Here is a 19,352-nt window from a genome sequence, read left to right as displayed (position 1 = left end):
TACATTTACATTTTATATACATATACATATACATATTTTATTTCCTAACTTTTATATGCATATATATATGCTTTTATATATTTTTTACTTTGATAAATATGTATATACGTATGTTTTCTTATATTATTCTTCACAAATTTTTTTATATATATTTTCTAAATTAATTAATTTTAATATATGTAATTATTATTTGTTTATATATATATATGTAATTATCTTTTTTATATTCTATATATATGTATATATATATTTTTTATATATGTACATGTATATATGTTGTACCCTTTTTTTCTCTTTATATTTTTTTTGTTTATTTCCTTCTTTTGTTTATCAATTTATGTTTTCATGTATATTTTAAAAGCATGTTTTTTTTATTTCGCTCATTTATTTGATACTTTGCATGTTATTGATTTATTTTTATTTATTTATTTGTTTATATTATTTCTATGCCATTGTTGTATTTATTACTATTGTATTTGTTATCACGATATTTATACATACATTATAACATTACATTATCTTTTACTCAAATTTAAAAATGGAAAATTTTCAAAATAAAGATAATACTCGTATTTAGGATTTTCAAAAAAATTGAGCCCTAACGTATTGGGTTCCGATTTTCTTCGTAAAATCTAACAATCGAGGATTGTTCTTTAATCAAACAAAATAAAATTTGTCATCGGGAATTCAATGTGTTGTGTCCTAACGAATTGGATGTGACACGTTGATTTCTCGAGATAAAGATTTTTTTAAAAATATATATAACGGAAATATTGAATGTTTGGGATTTTAAGAAATCGTGCCCTAACGTATTGGGCAGCGATTTCTTCATAAATTTTAAACAATTAAATATTTTCTTAAATTTTATTATTCGAGTTTTTTGGACCAACTCATCTTGAAGAGAATAAAATGTTGTGCCCTAACGCATTGGGTGTGATATTTTTCTTTTCAAAAAGAGAAAGTCTTAATAAATAATTTCATTTAACTAAGGATAGTATTTTTTTTAAATTCTCGACTTTAAGACATTAATTAATCAATTTGGTACCAATTTTTTGGCGTTACGAGGGTGCTAATCCTTCATCGTACGTAACTGACTCCCGAATCCTTTTTTCTGAAACTCGCAGACCAAAGCTATTTTTTAGGTGATCTAATCACACCTTAATAAAAGATTGGTGGCGACTCCCAATTTTTGTTTTTTTTAAAGTCGACAACTAATTTTTGTTTTTTTCCAAAAATAAAAAATGGTTTCAACAGCTTGGCGACTCCACTGGGGACTAAAATAAGAGAGTCGAGCCACAAAGTTGATTAATTTCTTTCTTATGGTCGAAAAATAAATTTTTAAAAAAATTCATAAGATCCTTTTGCATTCATCATTTTATTGCTTAATCAATCTAAGTATTTTAGTTATTTTTGCATTATACATTGCATGAGTTGAATGATTTTACCCCTCTAAGTGGGAGTGAGAAACTAGTCCTTCGTGAGGTTTTCACCTCCGTGCAGGATAGTGGATCGCTTTCAGGATACATTCGTACCTATGTCTTCGTGAGATTTTCATCTCCGTGAAGCCATAGAGAAATGTATCCCCCTGAACTGAACTCAGTCTGTATGAGCCTATAATGGGTGAGGATCGAGGAATCTGCTGGTTCAGGTACCCTTACTTTAGAAACCAAACCACATATAGTGAACCTTAGGAACTTGCCCTAGGTAGAGCTATGTCAAACCCCTAGTGGTCACCCGAATAGGTTTTCTATTTATTCTTGCTTGTTTTTGCTTTGTACTAACATGTTTCTTTTTTTGTTATGATCGCATTACATTTTCATCATAAAAAGAGGTGTTGGTTCACATTCAGTTGCGAAATAGAGAGCTTGTCATAAGAAAATGAGTTTCTTGATAAAATGGAAGACAATATGGTTGTCCGAATATGGTCCAAGAAAATATGGTAAGAGAAGGATGATAGTTTAATGGAGGATTACACGACTATGGCTCCGTTGCCCAAGGATTCAAGATAACAAAGATTATTCGAGAGCCGCTGAACTTTCTTAAAGAGAAGCCAACGAGCATCACGAGGATGAGTGAGTAATGAGTTGCAGCCCGGATCAAGCAAAGAGGAGATGGAAGAGACATCCCTTTTGAAAAGTTCGTGAGATTTATCTTAACGCTCGAATGAAGAAGAGGACCGAATGTCTTCGCCTATGAGGGCAAAGCCGTATAAATATCCATTTTATGTAAAGAGATTTGTTTTCTAGAAAAGTTTTCTAAATGTAATTGAATCAGAATCAATGTCTCTTTATGCATTCATTGTATGCATTCGCATTACATGACATTATAGGCATTAAAATCCACTAAAAGAGCCTAATCGATTAAAATCATTCATCAGTTAACCTGGAAACCAACCAATCAACTAAACACCTTTACGGTACTCGGGCGAAATCAAAAAGTATGGACCAAAGATTAGAAAAGCTCGAACAATTCCAAAAAGAAATGCAGGATCAGCTTCAGCAGCAAATAAAGGAGTAGCTTGAGAAGATTTAGCAGAATTTGATGGACAAAATGATGGAATCTTAGGGGAATATGATGGATAAGTTGACTCAGTTGCTGACTGGAGGAATTGATAAAGGAAAAAACTCTGTGCTTAATGTTGAAGAAGGAGACAGTGAGGGACCTGTCTATCCTCTAGGCTTTAACCCTCAGCAAGTTGAGGAATGTCCGCGCAAATCCTCTGTCACCATTAGGCCTCAGCAGTTTCAGGCCAGTGCTTCAATGCCAATGAATTTTTAAGTTGGATCAGGCTCTAACCCTGGAGACAATCTTGCTAATCTTGCTATACCTGACTTCGACGAAACAGCTGAAAAGGAGAAAATGAATGATGAACTGCCAAAACAACTAGAAAAAAAGTATAAATGGCTTGAAGAAAAATTTAGAGCGATGGAAAGTGCTGAGAGTTACTATGGGATTGATGCTAAAGAATTGAGCTTGGTTCCAGATTTAGTTCTCCCTTACAAGTTCAAAATGCTAGAGTTTGAGAAGTACAATGGAACTAGTGGCCCCGAAGCTCATATTACTATGTTTTGTAGGCAGATGACTGGGTATGTTAATAACGACCAACTGCTGATACATTGTTTCTAGGATAGCCTCACAGGGGCGGCATCTAGGTGGTACAATCAATTGAGCCATACCAAGATTAATTTATGGAGAAATTTAGCACAAGCATTTATAAAGCAGTATAGTCATGTGACCGACATGGTACCTGATAAAATCACTCTACAAAACATGAAAAAGAAGTCCGGTGAAAGTTTTAGGCAATACGCACAGAGGTGGAGGGAGGTCGCCGTCCAAGTTCAGCCACCGCTCCTGGAAAGGGAAATGTCAATGCTATTCATAAATACATTGAAAGCTTCGTTCATCACACATATGTTAGGGAGTGCCACAAAAAGCTTTTCTGACATAATCATGAATGGTGAAATGATTGAAAGCGCCATAAAGAGCAGAAAAATTGATGCTGGAGGAAATAACAGAAGACAAGCCTCAAAAGAAAAAGAAAATGAGGTGAACAACGTGAATACGTACAGCAAATCGATTGCTAATCAGCAGGGTTCATCAAGACAAGAATCATATATGAAGCAAGTTATTGAAAAACTCCAGTTCACGCCAATTCCAATGTCGTACAAGGAGCTGTATCAAAGCTTATTCGATGCGCATGTTGTTTCTCCTTTACATGTGAAGCCTTCATAGCCTCCGTATCCTAAATGGTACGACGTAAGTGCACAATGCGATTATCATGCGGGAATGACGGGACACTCAATAGAGAATTACATTACTTTCAAAAAGCTAGTCGAAAAATTCATCAACGGGAATGATTGACAATGGGGTGAAAGCAATATATGAAGAGATGTTGGGAAGTGTTCACATCAATGACATATAGGAAGACACAAATGAAAGGGGGACCTTGTTAGATATCCGCCCTTATAAATCTAGGAGTGTTCTAAGTAATTGAACTGCGGAAGAAATCCCTGTAGTTTTTAGAGCTTATTTAGAGTAATGTTCAGAACATTTTTGTTGTTTTTAGCCTAAAAATGATAGAAATTCCTTTGTGAAATAGGCTCATGTCTGAATGTCATTATTCTAATAAAATACATCTTTACATTCAATTTTGAGCCAATATTTTTTCATTCTTTTTGAAATAATTATTCTTTCATTCTTTTGGATTTTCTTCCACATCATTCTTTCATTCATAATTATATTGTACAAATAGTTATTCATAAATACATTCTTTTGTATATTCTTTTATATTTATTATGGGTCCCTAGATATCAATAACATGAGTGACATTGCTACAGGCTCAGAATTTCCTTTTGAGCAAGGCATGTGTTTAGAGGGATTTCATGACTTTGAAGATGACATATATTGTAGCCTATTTCTGAGCTTGTTAAGGATGGTAGAACAAGTCGAGAAACGGATTTTACCTTACAAAAAAATCATTGGGATACATGACTTCTCCTTATGTGGGGCATAAAGGTCATTTGGTCGATCCAGCCAAAAGATTCTGACAGTCATCGATTCACCTTTGTGATCGTGAATTACTTTACTAAATGAATGGAAGCTGCTTCATATGCCAATGTCACAAAGTCGATAGTTAGGAAATTTGTAAAGAATCATATATTAGTATGGAACGCCAAAAGGATCATATCTGACAATGTACTAAATTTGAACAACAGCACAATATCAAAAGTTTGTAGTCTGTTCACGATTAATGCCATATTGCCCAAAAAAATTCTGCCGGGGCAATGCCTTTCTCTGGGGCCCATCGCGGTTTTGCCTATTGAAGACAAGATTCTTTCTCTCTGAGTTTTTGGATCCAATTCCGATTGAAGAGGAATGTTCAAAGTTATCCATCATGGTCAAATGCACCAAAAGCAAATGATGCGAGTTCACATAAAAGGTCCGCCCTAAAGAATTCCTTAAGAGGGACCTGGTATTGAAGAAGATCCTTCCCATACAAAAAGAACTTTCTCCCAAGCTGGGAAGGACCTTATGTAGAAGGCCTTATTTGGAAAAGCGTCGATTTTGATTAGAAGGGATAAAAAAGACATGCCTAATCCTATGAGTTCAGATTCAATCAAAAAATATTTCAAAAAAGGCAAAAAAAGAAAAGAAAAATGAGAGGCCAAGGTGAAAACCCGCAAAGGACGCCTTGAGACCAAAGGGGGTTTGAGTTGAAAACCCTAAAAAGACGGCTTAAATATTGATCAGAATGGGGCATAAGGTGATCAGAACAGTTCAAATTTTGATCAGATTGGGGCATATAATGATCTTGAATCAACAGGAAAGGGTAGACAACATCTTGGGACATTGACAGAGTATTGTAGATCTCCTAAACACATGTCAAACTCAGAAATTTTGTATAGATAAGTTCAAGCTACGATATCTGGGGCATCCACTTTTTATATTAAATTTTCTATTCTTGGAATACTTCATTCTTTTCCAAGATACACATTCCCAATCAATTTCTTTGTTATCTTTATTTACTATTTTTTTATAATCTATTCCTTTCGAGCTATGCTCAGAACCAATTGTATTCTCATCCATTGTTATACCCTTTTTGCAAGCATGTTGCATTGGAATAATGATTAACGGACTAATAAAACTTTCACAAGGGAAGTTTGGCATATTACTCTAAAAGTTTCTAAAATAATACAGGAACCTGAAATAGGACTATTGTTTAGAACGCACCATGTTTAAAGGTTGGAAATCTGAAAATGAAGAGTCTAAATTAGGACTTTCTCTTTGGATTTTGTTGTTAAAAACATTGATTGAGCAAAATGACAAAGCTTAAATAAACAAATAAACAATGATCACCAGACAGTAAAAAGAGGTTTCCTCGGAGAAGAAAGCTTTCATTTATGCATGAGCCTTTGGTACGATACCCTGGGAATGGTGTAAGGGTATCCTTGAATTATGATATGAGAGGATCGAGAAAAAGCCATATATTCCTACTTTTGGGTTGCAATGGGAGAATGATGGTACAAATTTTGCGCCCCAATGGATTAAACTTTGAGGTTTACAACGGGGGGCAACCTGACTAAATGTTTCTTCAGAAAAGCTAGCCAAGCAAGAAGGCGTTGTAGCACATCAGTGTTAAAGCCTTAATAAACTTCAAGTAATGACAACCTAAGTGATATCATTCTTGGAAAAAAATTATTAAAAAATTATGCAATCATGCAAACACCATTCACACATGTCTAGTTAGGAGCATTTGATTCATTTTATGCCATCCTAATCATTAGGCATAATCAGGTTCATTATACAGGTCATGTTCCCCAGAGAGCTGATCAGTGAAGATAACAGATCTTGCCTTCCTGCACCGACAGCGAAGCAGATCGAAGACACCAACCTTGCTTCTCTGGGTTGTAGCGGAGTAGGTTAAAAATAGCAGATCTTGCCTTCCTGCATCGACAGCGAAGCAGATCGAAGACACTAGCCTTGCCTCCCTAGGTTGCAGTGGAGCAGGTTAAAAAAAGCAGATCTTGCTTTTCTGCACCGACAGCGAAACAGATTGAAGACACCAGCCTTGCCTCCCTGGGTTGCAGCGGAGCAGGTTAAAAATTGTAGATCTTGCCTTCCTACACCGACAGCGAAGCAGATCGAAGACACCAGCCTTGCCTCCCTGGGTTGTAGCGGAGCAGGCTAAAAATAGCAGATCTTGCCTTCCTGCACTGATAGCGAAGCAGATCGAAGACACCAGCCTTACCTCCCTGGGTTGCAGCGAAGCAGGTTAAAAATAGCAGATCTTTCCTTCCTGCACCGACAGCGAAGCAGATCGAAGACACCAGCCTTGCCTCCCTGGGTTGCAGCGGAGTAGGTTAAAAATAGCAGATATTGCCTTCCTACACCGACAGCGAAGCAGATCGAAGACACCAGCCTTGCCTCCCTGGGTTGTAGCGGAGCAGGTTAAAAATAGCAGATCTTGCCTTCCTGTACCGACAGCGAAGCAGATCGATGACCCCAACCCTATCCCCCTGGTCAGCAGTGGAATAGGTTAAAGATGGTGAATCCTATCTCCCTGGTCAACAGTGGAATAGGTTGAAAATTGAGAATTCTATCTCCCTGGGCAGCAGTGGAATAGATTGAAGATTGTAGGTCCTATCTCCCTGGTCAGCAGTGGAATAGGTTGAATCCTATCTCCCTGAGCAATAGTGGAGTAGGTTGAAAATAGCAGATCTTGCCTTCCTGTACTAGCAATGAAGCAGATCGAAGACATCGGTCTTATCGCCTTGACGTAGCAATGGAAAAGGTCGAAGCCACAATGGCGAATCTTATTTCCCTGGCGTTATAGCGGAGTAGATTGAAACCACGACGGTGAATCTTATCTCCTTGGCGTTAAGGCTTGGATTAGCTGAAGTGGAGCGGATTGAAGCTGTGGGTAGCGAATTCTATCTCTTTGGCTTTACAGTGGAGCAAATTGAAGCCGCAACGGCAAATCTTACTTCCCTGGCGTTGTAGCGGAGCAGATTGAAGCCACGATGGCGAATCTTGTTTCCCCGACATTGTAGATGGCAAATCTTATCTCCCTGAAGTTGTAGTAGAGCAGATTAAAGCCTATATCTTATCTCCCTGAAGTTGCAGTGGAGTGGATTAAAATCACAAATTTTATCTCTCTGAAGTTGCAGAAAACAGATCGTATATAGTCTTATTTTCCTGAAGTTGCAGTGGAGCAGACTCTAGTCTTATCTCCCTGAAGTTGCAGAGGAGCAGACTGAGAAAGCAAATCTTATCCCCCTGAAGTTGCACGGGGTAGATTAAAGATGGCAAATCCTATCTCCATAAAGTTGCAATGGAGCGGATTAAAGTGATAGATTTTATCTCTCTGAAATTACAAAAGAGTAGATCGCGTCAAATTCATCTTTAAGTGACAGCAGATCAAGTTGAAGTTATAAGTCTTATCTCCCTGAAGTTGCAATGGAGTAGATTGAAGCACTAGTTCCTATACCTCTGAAGATGCAGTAGGAAGGAATAAGGCTACTTGAAGAAGAAGAGTACCAAGGTCCAGCACGACCGGGAAAAAGTTGGTCATTTCTAAAGTCTTTGCTCCGTTCCTGTTACACGACAACGAGCAAAGAGGGGCAGCTGTAATACCCAATTTTAGCCCGGGCTCACAAAAAATAATAAACCCAAAATAATAAAACAAAGTCTAAGTCCAGTACAAAATTATATCATTTGGCCCAGTCGAAATGGCCCATTACTTGAAAAGGTTGAAGGTCCATCTACAAGCTTATGGAAACATAATCTTCAAGGATATGTAATCTTAGATATGATCTTAGATATGATATATGCAATCTTAGAAAGATATAATTTTGTAATCTTAGAGATTTAATTTGCAGATACCCTTTAATCTTAGCCGTTGATGTAATTGATCTGTACCGTTGGATTTGGGGAGGCTCAACTATAGATAGAGGCCTCTCCCTTCATTGTAAAGGAGGGGAAGTTGGGAGTAATAATAATTCTTAAGAGTATTCCCTCAAATTTCTCTTTCTCTTGCATTTTTATTTTCTTTGGCGTGTTCAATAGGGTCCTTTCAACTTCATTTATTTGCGGATTTAGGCCCAGAATTTATGTCAAAGCTCGATTTAGTCTTTTTTTATTTATTATTTATTATTTATTTTTATTAAATTTGATTTTCTTGTTATTAAGTTATTATTATTATTATTATTATTATAACTATATATACACATACGCATATTTTTTACAATAATATATATACATACATTTGTTTAAAAAATTTTATAAACACATGCACATATTATATATATATATTTTATTATTATTCTATTTGCATAACTTTTATATACATATATATACATTTACATTTTATATACATATACATTTTTTATTTCCTAACTTTTATATGCATATATATAAGCTTTTATATATTTTTTACTTTGATAAATATGTATATACGTATGTTTTCTTATATTATTCTTCATAAATTATATATATATATTTCTAAATTAATTAATTTTAATATATGTAATTATTATTATTTGTTTATATATATATGTAATTATCTTTTTTATAATCTATATATATGTATATAATTTTTTTATATATGTACATGTATATATTTTATAACCTTTTTTCTCTTTATATTTTTTTTGTTTATTTCCTTCTTTTGTTTATCAATTTATGTTTTCATTTATATTTTAAAAGCATGCTTTTTTATTTCGCTCATTTATTTGATGCTTTGCATGTTATTGATTTATTTTTATTTATTTATTTGTTTATATAATTATTTCTATGCCATTGTTGTATTTATTACTATTGTATTTGTTATCACGATATTTATACATACATTATAACATTACATTATCTTTTACTCGAATTTAAAAATGGAAAATTTTCAAAATAAAGATAATACTCGTATTTCAGATTTTCAAGAAAATTGAGCCCTAACGTATTGGGTTCCGATTTTCTTCGTAAAATCTAACAATCGAGGATTGTTCTTTAATCAAACAAAATAAAACTTGTCATCGGGAATTCAATGTGTTGTGTCCTAGCGTATTGGATATGACACGTTGATTTCTCGAGATAAAGATTTTTTTTTAAATATAAAGGAAATATTGAATGTTTGAGATTTTAAGAAATCGTGCCCTAACGTATTGGGCTGCGATTTCTTCATAAATTTTAAACAATTAAATATTTTGTTAAATTTTATTATTCAAGTTTTTTGGACCAACTCATCTTGAAGAGAATAAAATGTTGTGCTCTAACGCATTGGGTGTGATATTTTTCTTTTCAAAAAGAGAAAGTCTTAATAAATAATTTCATTTAACTAAGGATAGTATTTTTTTAAAAATTCTCGGCTTTAAGACATTAATTAATCAATTTGGTACCAATTTTTGGGCGTTACGAGGGTGCTAATCATTCCTCGTACGTAATTGACTCCCGAATCCATTTTTCTGAAACTCGTAGACCAAAGCTATTTTTTAGGTGATCCAATCACACCTTAATAAAAGATTGGTGGCGACTCCCAATTTTTGTTTTTTTTTAAGTTGACAACTAATTTTTGTTTTTTTTCCAAAAATAAAAAATGGTTTCGACAATCTTCATAGTTTATTTTTGTGTGCAAAAGAGATATAAGCAAATGAGTCTCAATGATGTAATAAAACTCAATGACTATTTGTGTTTCGGACAGACAAAAACAATTCAAGTATTACAAGATATCAATTTTTATAATGCTCAATATAGGAACAAAGATTTGAAATTTTAGATTTAGATTTCACTCAGGGGCGAAGCTAGAAAATTTTTTAAGGGGGCCGAAATTAAATTGTAATTTTTATGATAGTAAAAATATAATTTCACTATTTTAATAGACTCTATCTTTATAATTTTAAAAGGATTAAATAAAAAATTTTATCATTTTTAAGGGGGCAAAGTGTAATTTTACTTTTATTAATCTAAAATTTAAAAAATTTCAAAGGGCTTAAATGAAAAATTTTCTATTTTAAGGGGGCCAGGGCCCCTACCAGCCCCCCTGGTTTCGCCCCTGATATCACTTATTAGGCAAATAGTAAGAATGAAATACATACATTATGAATAAACTAGTTGAGATTTGATATGATATATATTTGAAATTTGATATGATATATATTTGAAAAAGTATAAAATCTTGGTTTTGTCAGAACTAACAATATTTTAAGAATTTCAAATTTATTACTAACAAATATATAGATTTGAGAAATTATCATAAATGTTACATTTCCAACTATTTTACTACTCAAGTTTTAATATCCAAATTCTCAAAATTTCTAAAGTGATCCTTTATCGAATAATTTATGAATATTAGAAAATGGACGGAGAATATAAGGAAAATTTGTTTCAAATGAAATCCAACTCTTAGAAGAAATCTCATGTGCTAATACAGACAGAACTATCCGACTAAATGTTTTGAATAATTGCTCTCTTAACAATAAAAAACTATTCAAATGGTTGTATTTGAATAGTCACCACTTTTAATTAATAAAAGTCTTTTTTTTAATCAAAAATGGGTCCAAAGGCCGTTATCTCGAATTAACAAGCATTAGCAAATACAAGTCCATGAATATCGCTCGGATACTCCATGTTAAAAGGAAAGGTACAACGTTTGTTAATAGCAAGTTTACAAAGGCTATCAACCACTTTATTGCTCAAACAAGCAACCCACTCAATCTTAAAATCGATGAAAGACTCCAATAACCCAAAGATTTCTTTCAATCGAAAACCAAAGATCGAAATGTCCTCCCGACGAGACTTAAACCGATTAACTTAACTCGCACAATCAATCTCAAACAAAGCCCTTGACGTTGTTACGAGCCCACATAATCCTTTCCCTTAAGGCTTCCACCTCAGCCCATTCAATATCCATTTTATGGTCCAAAAAAGACTGCATGACTCCCTAACACAAAACCATCATGGTCCCTCGCAATAATCCCGATGCCCACTACCGAGTCAAAAATCTCCACATCAACATTAATCTTACTGGCATCATTCGCGGGCTTGATCTACCTATGGGACCTAGGGGGACTGGGGTTCATTGGGCATGCGATAGATTATGGATCCTAAAATCATCCCCCAAAGTCCTCGCTCGCTTCCAAACCCCCTAAGCATCATCCTCCTTGCCCCGAAACAGAGCATTATTACGACCATTCCAACTATTCCATAAAACTATGATGAGATTCTCAAACGCCTTAAGATCCAATAAGCGGGTGGCATCCTCAAGTCAATCAATACCACTCTCAAAGGGAGAATCAAGTAAGCGTCCGTCAAGCCCACCAAAAGAAAGAACCACACGAGCCTTAGGACAGTCTCTAAGAGCATGTATAATAGTTTCATTTCCAATTTCGCATCGGTGGCAAGTGCGATCGAAGTCATGGAAAATCGTGGCCATTTTAACATTAGTTGGGAGTAAGTTGTGACCAACCCTTCGGCAAAGATACGGATTTTGGGAAGCACATGGAGTTTCCAGATAGTCCTCTAGAATAAGCGATGCGGCCCATAACCCATCTTCTTAAGAATAAGCCAAGAGTAGCCAAATTTTGATTAATAGCACTCGGACTTGTGAAACCAAACAATCCGATCTAGTGGACCATGTTGAATAGTCGGCAAGGCACAAATATGATCACACAACCTACTGCCATAAAGCTCCTCCACCTGATCTTTGTCCCACACACACAAGTTAGACCTCTTCAACTCAATAAGCCATCCAAACCATCCCAAATGCCATTGAAAGAAGCCCTCAACGAATTGCCATCAAGATCCTCAAAGCCCCATCTGTCGAACCCGAACCTAGGAGTCATGCCATCCCTATTTGCCATCCAAACCCAGTCTCAAGTGCTTTAACCGCGTGCAGGATACTCGTCCAAGAGAAGGAGGGCTTATCAACTACATTAGGGTGGAGCACATCCCAATCCGAAAAGTACTTAGAACATAGAACACGGTAACATAGAGTATCCTTATTATTGATGATTTCAAAAAAATATTTTTTATGTATTCAATAAAAATATGTCACATCATATTTCAATAAAAATATGTCACATCATATTTTTAAAAGAATTTTTAATTAATATTATGTATTTTCTAACACTAAATCAACTCTCTTTAACAATATTTTAACTCTATCGCATTAATTAATTAAATAAAAATAACGCAGGTTGATGGTGTTCTTTTTGTTAAAATAGGTTTATGATTTAGAATCTAGAGTTTAATACTTATGATTTTAGGGGAAAATGGAATAAGATTTAGGGGTGATGTTAAGGTTTAAGTTGATTAAAATTTAGTATTTAATTTTAGAATTTAGGGTTTTAATTTTTTTTTAAAAATTAATTTTATTATAATTTTAATATAATAACGATTTTTATTGTTATTTAATATGATATAATTTTTTTAATAATAAAATTTTAATATAAAAATATTTTTAATTATAATTTAACTTAAATATAATTTTAATAATTTATTATACATTTCAATTTAATATCTTTAATAGTCATTTTCATTGCCATCGTTACGTTCATTGATTTTAATCACACTATTACAATAACTAATTTCACCACCCATCCAAAACCAACTTAATATCAATATTTTTAAGATGTTACAACAATATGAGACAAAAACAAGTGCTACCTTTAAAATTAGCCTATCCTTGATCTGTCAGTTGTATATGAAAATAAACGTAACAGAAGGAAAAAGGAAGTGTCCCCACAGTTCTTTTGACAACTTTGGTCCAAAATCTATAATATTTTTATAGGGTGTTAAAGTACTTTACAGGTTATATAGATGGTTCTGAAGTAATAACTTAGTACCATGACAGATTCAAATCAACCTTTTTTAACCTTTTATTGCTTTTCATGAAGTACCAATTTGGCAATTTAAAAGAAAAAAGAAAAAAGCATGAGTATTTTCAAAAGATCTTGTAGATAATCCAGCTCTAATCGCAGCCACTAGTAAAAGCTGGTTTATTTTAGTTCTATTAAAAGAACTCAGATTATTAGACTACTTGCATAGGTGAAAGATTTGATATGATCTGATAGCAATGAGTTGCAGGCTGTATAATATTTCTGATAACAACCCACCGTATGTATATAAAAAAATTGCAAGTAACTTATACTAGTTTGACAACTAAGATGAATTAGTCATCAATTATTGTTGTAAACCTGGCCTGCACAATAGCATGCAAGAGCTGGTCGAATAACTATGTAATACACAGTTGATAATTGTACTTTCTCCATTTGCTAGTTAGAAACCTATTCCACTACTGTCCCTATCATGCTCCTGTGAGGCTCAAAAACTAGAGTTTTTTAACATTAATGTGCTTGGTGCTTTAGTTTTATCAAGTTTTTAAACATATCTTCTTCCAATATAGAGTATTCCAGGATTCCAGTGCGGCTGTGCCAATAGTTACTTGTTACAGAAGTGGAGATTCATAGTTCCAGATACATGAAAAACAGACAACATGGTACGGTACATACAGTTCATGTCCTTGATAGCTATGAGTCAAAGGACATCATGGTATATTTTACCGAAGGTTTCAAGGCAGTTTTATTCCTCTCATCATAATTATATATATATATATATATATATGTTGACAAGATATAATAAAATTCAATGATTGTCAAAGTCCAGTAATGATGAATTCAGTTCATTTAGCATTAAGGAATGTATAACAAAAATATTGATTTCTATAAACAATTTTTACAATAATTCTTTATAGGAAGCTTCGTGACTTTTAGTAAATAAGAGATATAACCCATCGTTCTTTCAATAATCTCATCCTTTTCAAAAAGAAAAATAGAATTTGATAATTTTGAAAATCAATTGCATAAATGGTGTTTTACATGATTGAATTTTCATTTAGTGCATGTGCATGGTAAACTATGATTTGAATTGGCAATTCTATTTGATTAATCAAACATATCTTATACAATAATTTTCATATCAATCAACACAAAATATTCCATGATAATATCATAATCTTGTGTTTATGACCTCTTTTCATAGTTATATTAGAATAAGTCGTTAGGGCTTTTGATAAGCCATAAAAGTAACATATTTTTAAATCTCATTCTTGATGCGTTTTTGGATGATTAATTATGTAAATTAGTGAATTTGATGCTATGAATCCTTTAAATTCATGTCTTTATACTTAAGAGAGCATTTGAGAGCAAAAGGAGCGAAAAACGAGCTAATATCAGACAAATAGAGCTGTTTCCAATATCCACACGGGTAGGCCACAAACCTGTGTGAGCCACATGGGCTGGCCACACGCCCATGTGCTAGCCCATGTCGATATCGCACCCTGCTTCCTAAATACATGGAAAAACTCAATTTTTAGGCTTTCTAAGCATTCTAAAGTCTATAAATACCAATTAGAAGAAGACCTAAAGGGGCACTCAGAGAAGATTGAAGAAAAGACTCAAAGAACGCCATCAAATTCAACTCGGAAGCGGATCTCCTTCAAGATTGAAGATCTCCATTTAATTTCCTTCAAAGTTTTATTAAGTTTCTTTATGTCTTGATGTTTTATGTCTTGTTGTTATCCTAATTTTGAGATGTTTTCATTCCATATTATGAACTAAATTCCCTAGATACCTAGGGAAGATAAAACCTATGATGAATCTTATTATTTGATTTCTGATTTACATGATAAATACTTGATTCTTGTTCTCAATTATGTATGCTTATTTCGTGTTTTAATATTTTCAGGATATTAATTCATGTTCAATGTGCTTATTTCAGTGGAGCAAAAGTCCCTATTTAAGAGTAGATCTAGCATAATTGAGTGGAGTTGCATTCAATCCTAGAAATAAGACTACATAAATCAACCGGATTAGAGTCAAATCTAATAGAGGAATTCATAGATCGAGTTAATGTGACAATAGGGGTTTTAATTAGAAATAGATTTCAATTAATCAACCTAGAGTCAGTTATTCTTACTCTCGAAAGAGATATTAACATAATTTGGGGATTTCTACAGATCAAGGCACAAGTGAATAAATCGTTTAATTCAGATTCATAATAATAGGTGAAGTCTAGATGGATTCTTTCTTGGGTATTGACTATCTCATTGAGTATCTTCGATTATTTTCCTATTTTATTTTCTGTTGCGTTCGTAGTTAAATTAGATCAGTAAATTTAGATTAAAAACAATCACTCCAATTTATCAGTTAAATAATGGAAAAACGGTAATTACTAATACTTTTAGTCTTCGTGGATACAATATTCCCTACTCACCATAGCTATACTATTGTTCGATAGGTGCGCTTACCTTTGTCGTAGTTATAGTTAATTTAGTGACCATCAGCTTCTTTAGATACCTGTTTATCATCAATGCAATCGCAGCACAAACTCCATTTGGATGAAAAACTATGTTGAAAATTGAAAGCTGCTTGCAGCTCACATACCATTTTTGTCCTTTTTCATTTAAAGAATTAATACAAAAACCCGTTGATGGCTAGAAGGAAGAAATCCTATAGAGGTGCTCATGGTCGTGTTAGGTTGTGTTTGGGTCAAATCTATGTAAGGTATCTAAATAAATATTTTAAGTTTGGATTTGGCTCAATCCAAAAAATGGGTTTCTTTTTTGCCCAAGTCTAACCCAATTTAAGAAAGGTAAACCCAGGTCTGACCCAGCCCGCCTATATTTAATTTTTTAAGATTGATTTTTATTTAAAAATATTTTTAAAAAAAATATAATGCAATAAAAGAAGGTTAAAATAAAAGTTTTTTACACATTAAAGATTATTTATATTAAAAACACTACCATACATATAATAGATGTTTTATTGTATTAAAAAACAAAAATAAATATAAAAATATGTTATTGTATTAAATAGAATATTAAAAATTTTATATTTTGAGTTAGGTTATTTAGTTGGGTCTTTTTTTTTTAGGTTTTGGGTAATGGGTTTAGTTGTTATTGGGCAAGTGATTTAATATAAATATAAATATATAATTAATATAATATTTTTTATAAGATAATATTCAGGCCGGGCTCGGGCAAAAAAATCTTGCACAAGGCCCGACCTATACAGAAAACGAGTATAAAACTTTATCCAAACCCATTTTTTAGGCCTCGTATTTTGTCCAAAACCTCCCATTTTTTGAGTGAGCCTTTGACCCTAGACGAGTGGCCCGACTCATGAATAGGTCTAATCCTATATAATATTAAAGTACCTAACTACAAATAGATAATATATATTTATATAAATAAAGTAATAATAAAGTGAATAATTATATTTGATATATGGTTAATTTTGAAATATTAAATAATATAATATAAAAATAATATTTTTTTATTTTTTTGTCGAGTTTTAATTATTTTTTTACTTATTTATTATTAATTTTTAAATGTTAAATAATTGAAATTTTTATTATATACAAGTTTTAATCAAATGTCTTTAATGGTAATTTCATCATTTCATTATAATTCATTTCACCGCCATCGCTGCAATTGTATTTAAACATATATCTCACTACTAATTTTAATCTCACCGCTATTATAATTAATTTCATAATTACCATTGTTTTTAACCCATCAAAGTCGATCCCACTGGTGATCCAAAAAACCCCTTAAGCTCTTAAAAGCTATCAAACTTCGTACTTACATAGGTAGATACCATTCTTCCCTACCATTATCGATACTTAACACTTTTAACTTATGTTGATATATTATATATTATTTTATAGTACTAGCAGTCATATATTGGTGATATATTTTATCTCATTAAACTTGAGATTTGATGTTATACTAAATTTTGAATCGAATTTTCATCATGGGTAACTCTAAGATTATAGATTTTTACGTTATCTCTAAATTTTTAAAATTTTAACATAATTGGGCTAATTAACCTTAACATATGGTGAAAACTTTATATATTTTTGTCTTGACATTTCATTAAAGAAAACTATGGAGGATATGTTTTATACAAGTAACACGGAGGAGAAATTGGAGTTTTGGCCGGTTTGTGTTGGCTGCTGCTGATTGCCAGTTAGATCGTTAGGATTTTTGTCCCTTTGTCCAGGGTAAGGAATAACACCTACTCACACTGTGCTATGCTTGTACCTCCACCTAGGCTATTTGTCCTAAGGTTGGTGACAGTACTAACAAAAAGATTGAACATGAAATCCAGTGGAATATTTTGGATTGTCTTTTTCTTTAGTTAGTGGGTCGTGAATTGAAATTGGAAACAGGCAGAGAGGATCATTATATTCTCATGCTCATATCTAGCCACCAAAAGAGTAAAAAAAAAGAAAAACAATGACCTATTGATCACTACTTTTAAGCCTTCCAACTTTCGCTATATATAATCTCCACCATTTGACTGCTCTTCCAAACAAATTTCATCCAAACTCAGCAAACCTACTGGAAACCATGTATTCAATTTCAACTTCTTCTACTTCATCCCAACTATTGCAGAATTTTCTTGGAAACTTCCATTCCAGAAAATTACTGCTTTATTACAAACAATCGAACCAACCATCAGCTCCTCCTCCTTACCCTCAGAATACCAGTTTAGACCAAAATGTTTGCATGGTACTTTCAGTCATCTTTTGTGGCATAATTTTCTCATTGGGGCTAAACTTAATAATCAAATGTGTGCTAAGGTGCTCAAACGGGTCGGCTTCCGACTCCATCAACTACCCTTCAGCTGCAATACTTAATAAAGGAATCGAGCCAGAGGCACTCAAGACTTTCCCTGTGGTGAATTACTCAGCGGAGATGAATCTGCAAGGGCTGGACGGGGAATGCGTGATATGCCTGTCGGAGTTTACACCTGGCGAGGGCCTGCGGTTTCTACCGAAATGCAACCATGGATTTCATGTTCGTTGTATTGATAAGTGGCTTAAATCACACACATCATGCCCCAAATGCAGGCATTGTTTGCTTGAAACATGCCAAAAGATCATGGGATGTAATCAAAGTAGTAGATCATTGGAATCATGTGTTCCAGCTCAGGACAGCATTATGAATATTCAACCTCTGGAACCTGAAGGTATGGCACGTGATTATAGGGGTGTTAGCTGATATGATTCTGAAGGTGTTATATTCCATGAGCGAAGCTCATTTTGGAAGTGGAAAACCATACTGTCAACTTGTATTCGAATATTCTTGAAAATTATAAAATTCAAGTAAAATTATTGAATATGTAAAGTAATTATCACTGCAAAAGTGTTGTTAGAAATGCCTGATAAGAATGGCACCAATTGCCAAGCAAAAAGAGAAAACTTTAACCGTATCATGGAGACCCCACTTGTACTTCACCAAAATGCTAATTCCAACAATAAAACCAAGGCACCCAGACAGAGATAAGATGCTAAAAACATTAGCTGTATATAATAAAGTTATCCCAAAATGTAAATATGAATTCATATGAAGATAAGCTGCATGCCTGGATCCATCAGATTAATTTGACAACGCTTTTGTCAAGAATTATTTAGCATATAGGAAGGGGAAATTATTTTTCATTAGACTGTTTTTGTCAAGAAGATTTCTTTGAATCAAGTCCAATGTTATTACTGGAGTATGTACGGTGAACAATAACTTGCCCTGATGGACTAATTAATTTTTTTTTAAAACTGTAATACGAGTTCATAATAATAATAATTTAAAAACTAAGAACTATATCGATCAAAGGGCACAATACATTGACAATTTATAGTTGGCCTGGCAGTAAATCAAGCCACGAGTTATAGCTTTTAACCTGCAACAATGGCACCATGCTGCCAAGAGTGGACATTATTCTGCCTAAGTTGTCATCTAAAAGACGAGGAAAAACCCAATCCCATGCTTCCTTGGGCCCCAAGTTCCAGGTCAGCCCCACAAA

General features: G+C 33.5%; 1 protein-coding gene across 1 annotated transcript; it reads left to right on the top strand.

Moving 5' to 3' along the window:
* Window positions 1-17,877: 17,877 nt before the first annotated feature.
* On the top strand, window positions 17,878-18,733 carry LOC107961404 (RING-H2 finger protein ATL78). Its single transcript, XM_016897546.2, has one exon. The coding sequence runs from the start codon at window positions 17,900-17,902 to the stop codon at window positions 18,551-18,553; it is 654 nt and encodes a 217-aa protein (XP_016753035.1). The 5' UTR covers window positions 17,878-17,899; the 3' UTR covers window positions 18,554-18,733.
* The last annotated feature ends 619 nt before the right edge of the window (window positions 18,734-19,352 follow it).

Source organism: Gossypium hirsutum, chromosome D04 (genome assembly GCF_007990345.1).
Source record: "Gossypium hirsutum isolate 1008001.06 chromosome D04, Gossypium_hirsutum_v2.1, whole genome shotgun sequence".
In the NCBI taxonomy this organism is placed as follows: Eukaryota; Viridiplantae; Streptophyta; class Magnoliopsida; order Malvales; family Malvaceae; genus Gossypium; species Gossypium hirsutum.
The sequence above is the reverse complement of the archived record's forward strand: the minus strand, read 5'-3'. Positions and strand labels throughout refer to the sequence as shown.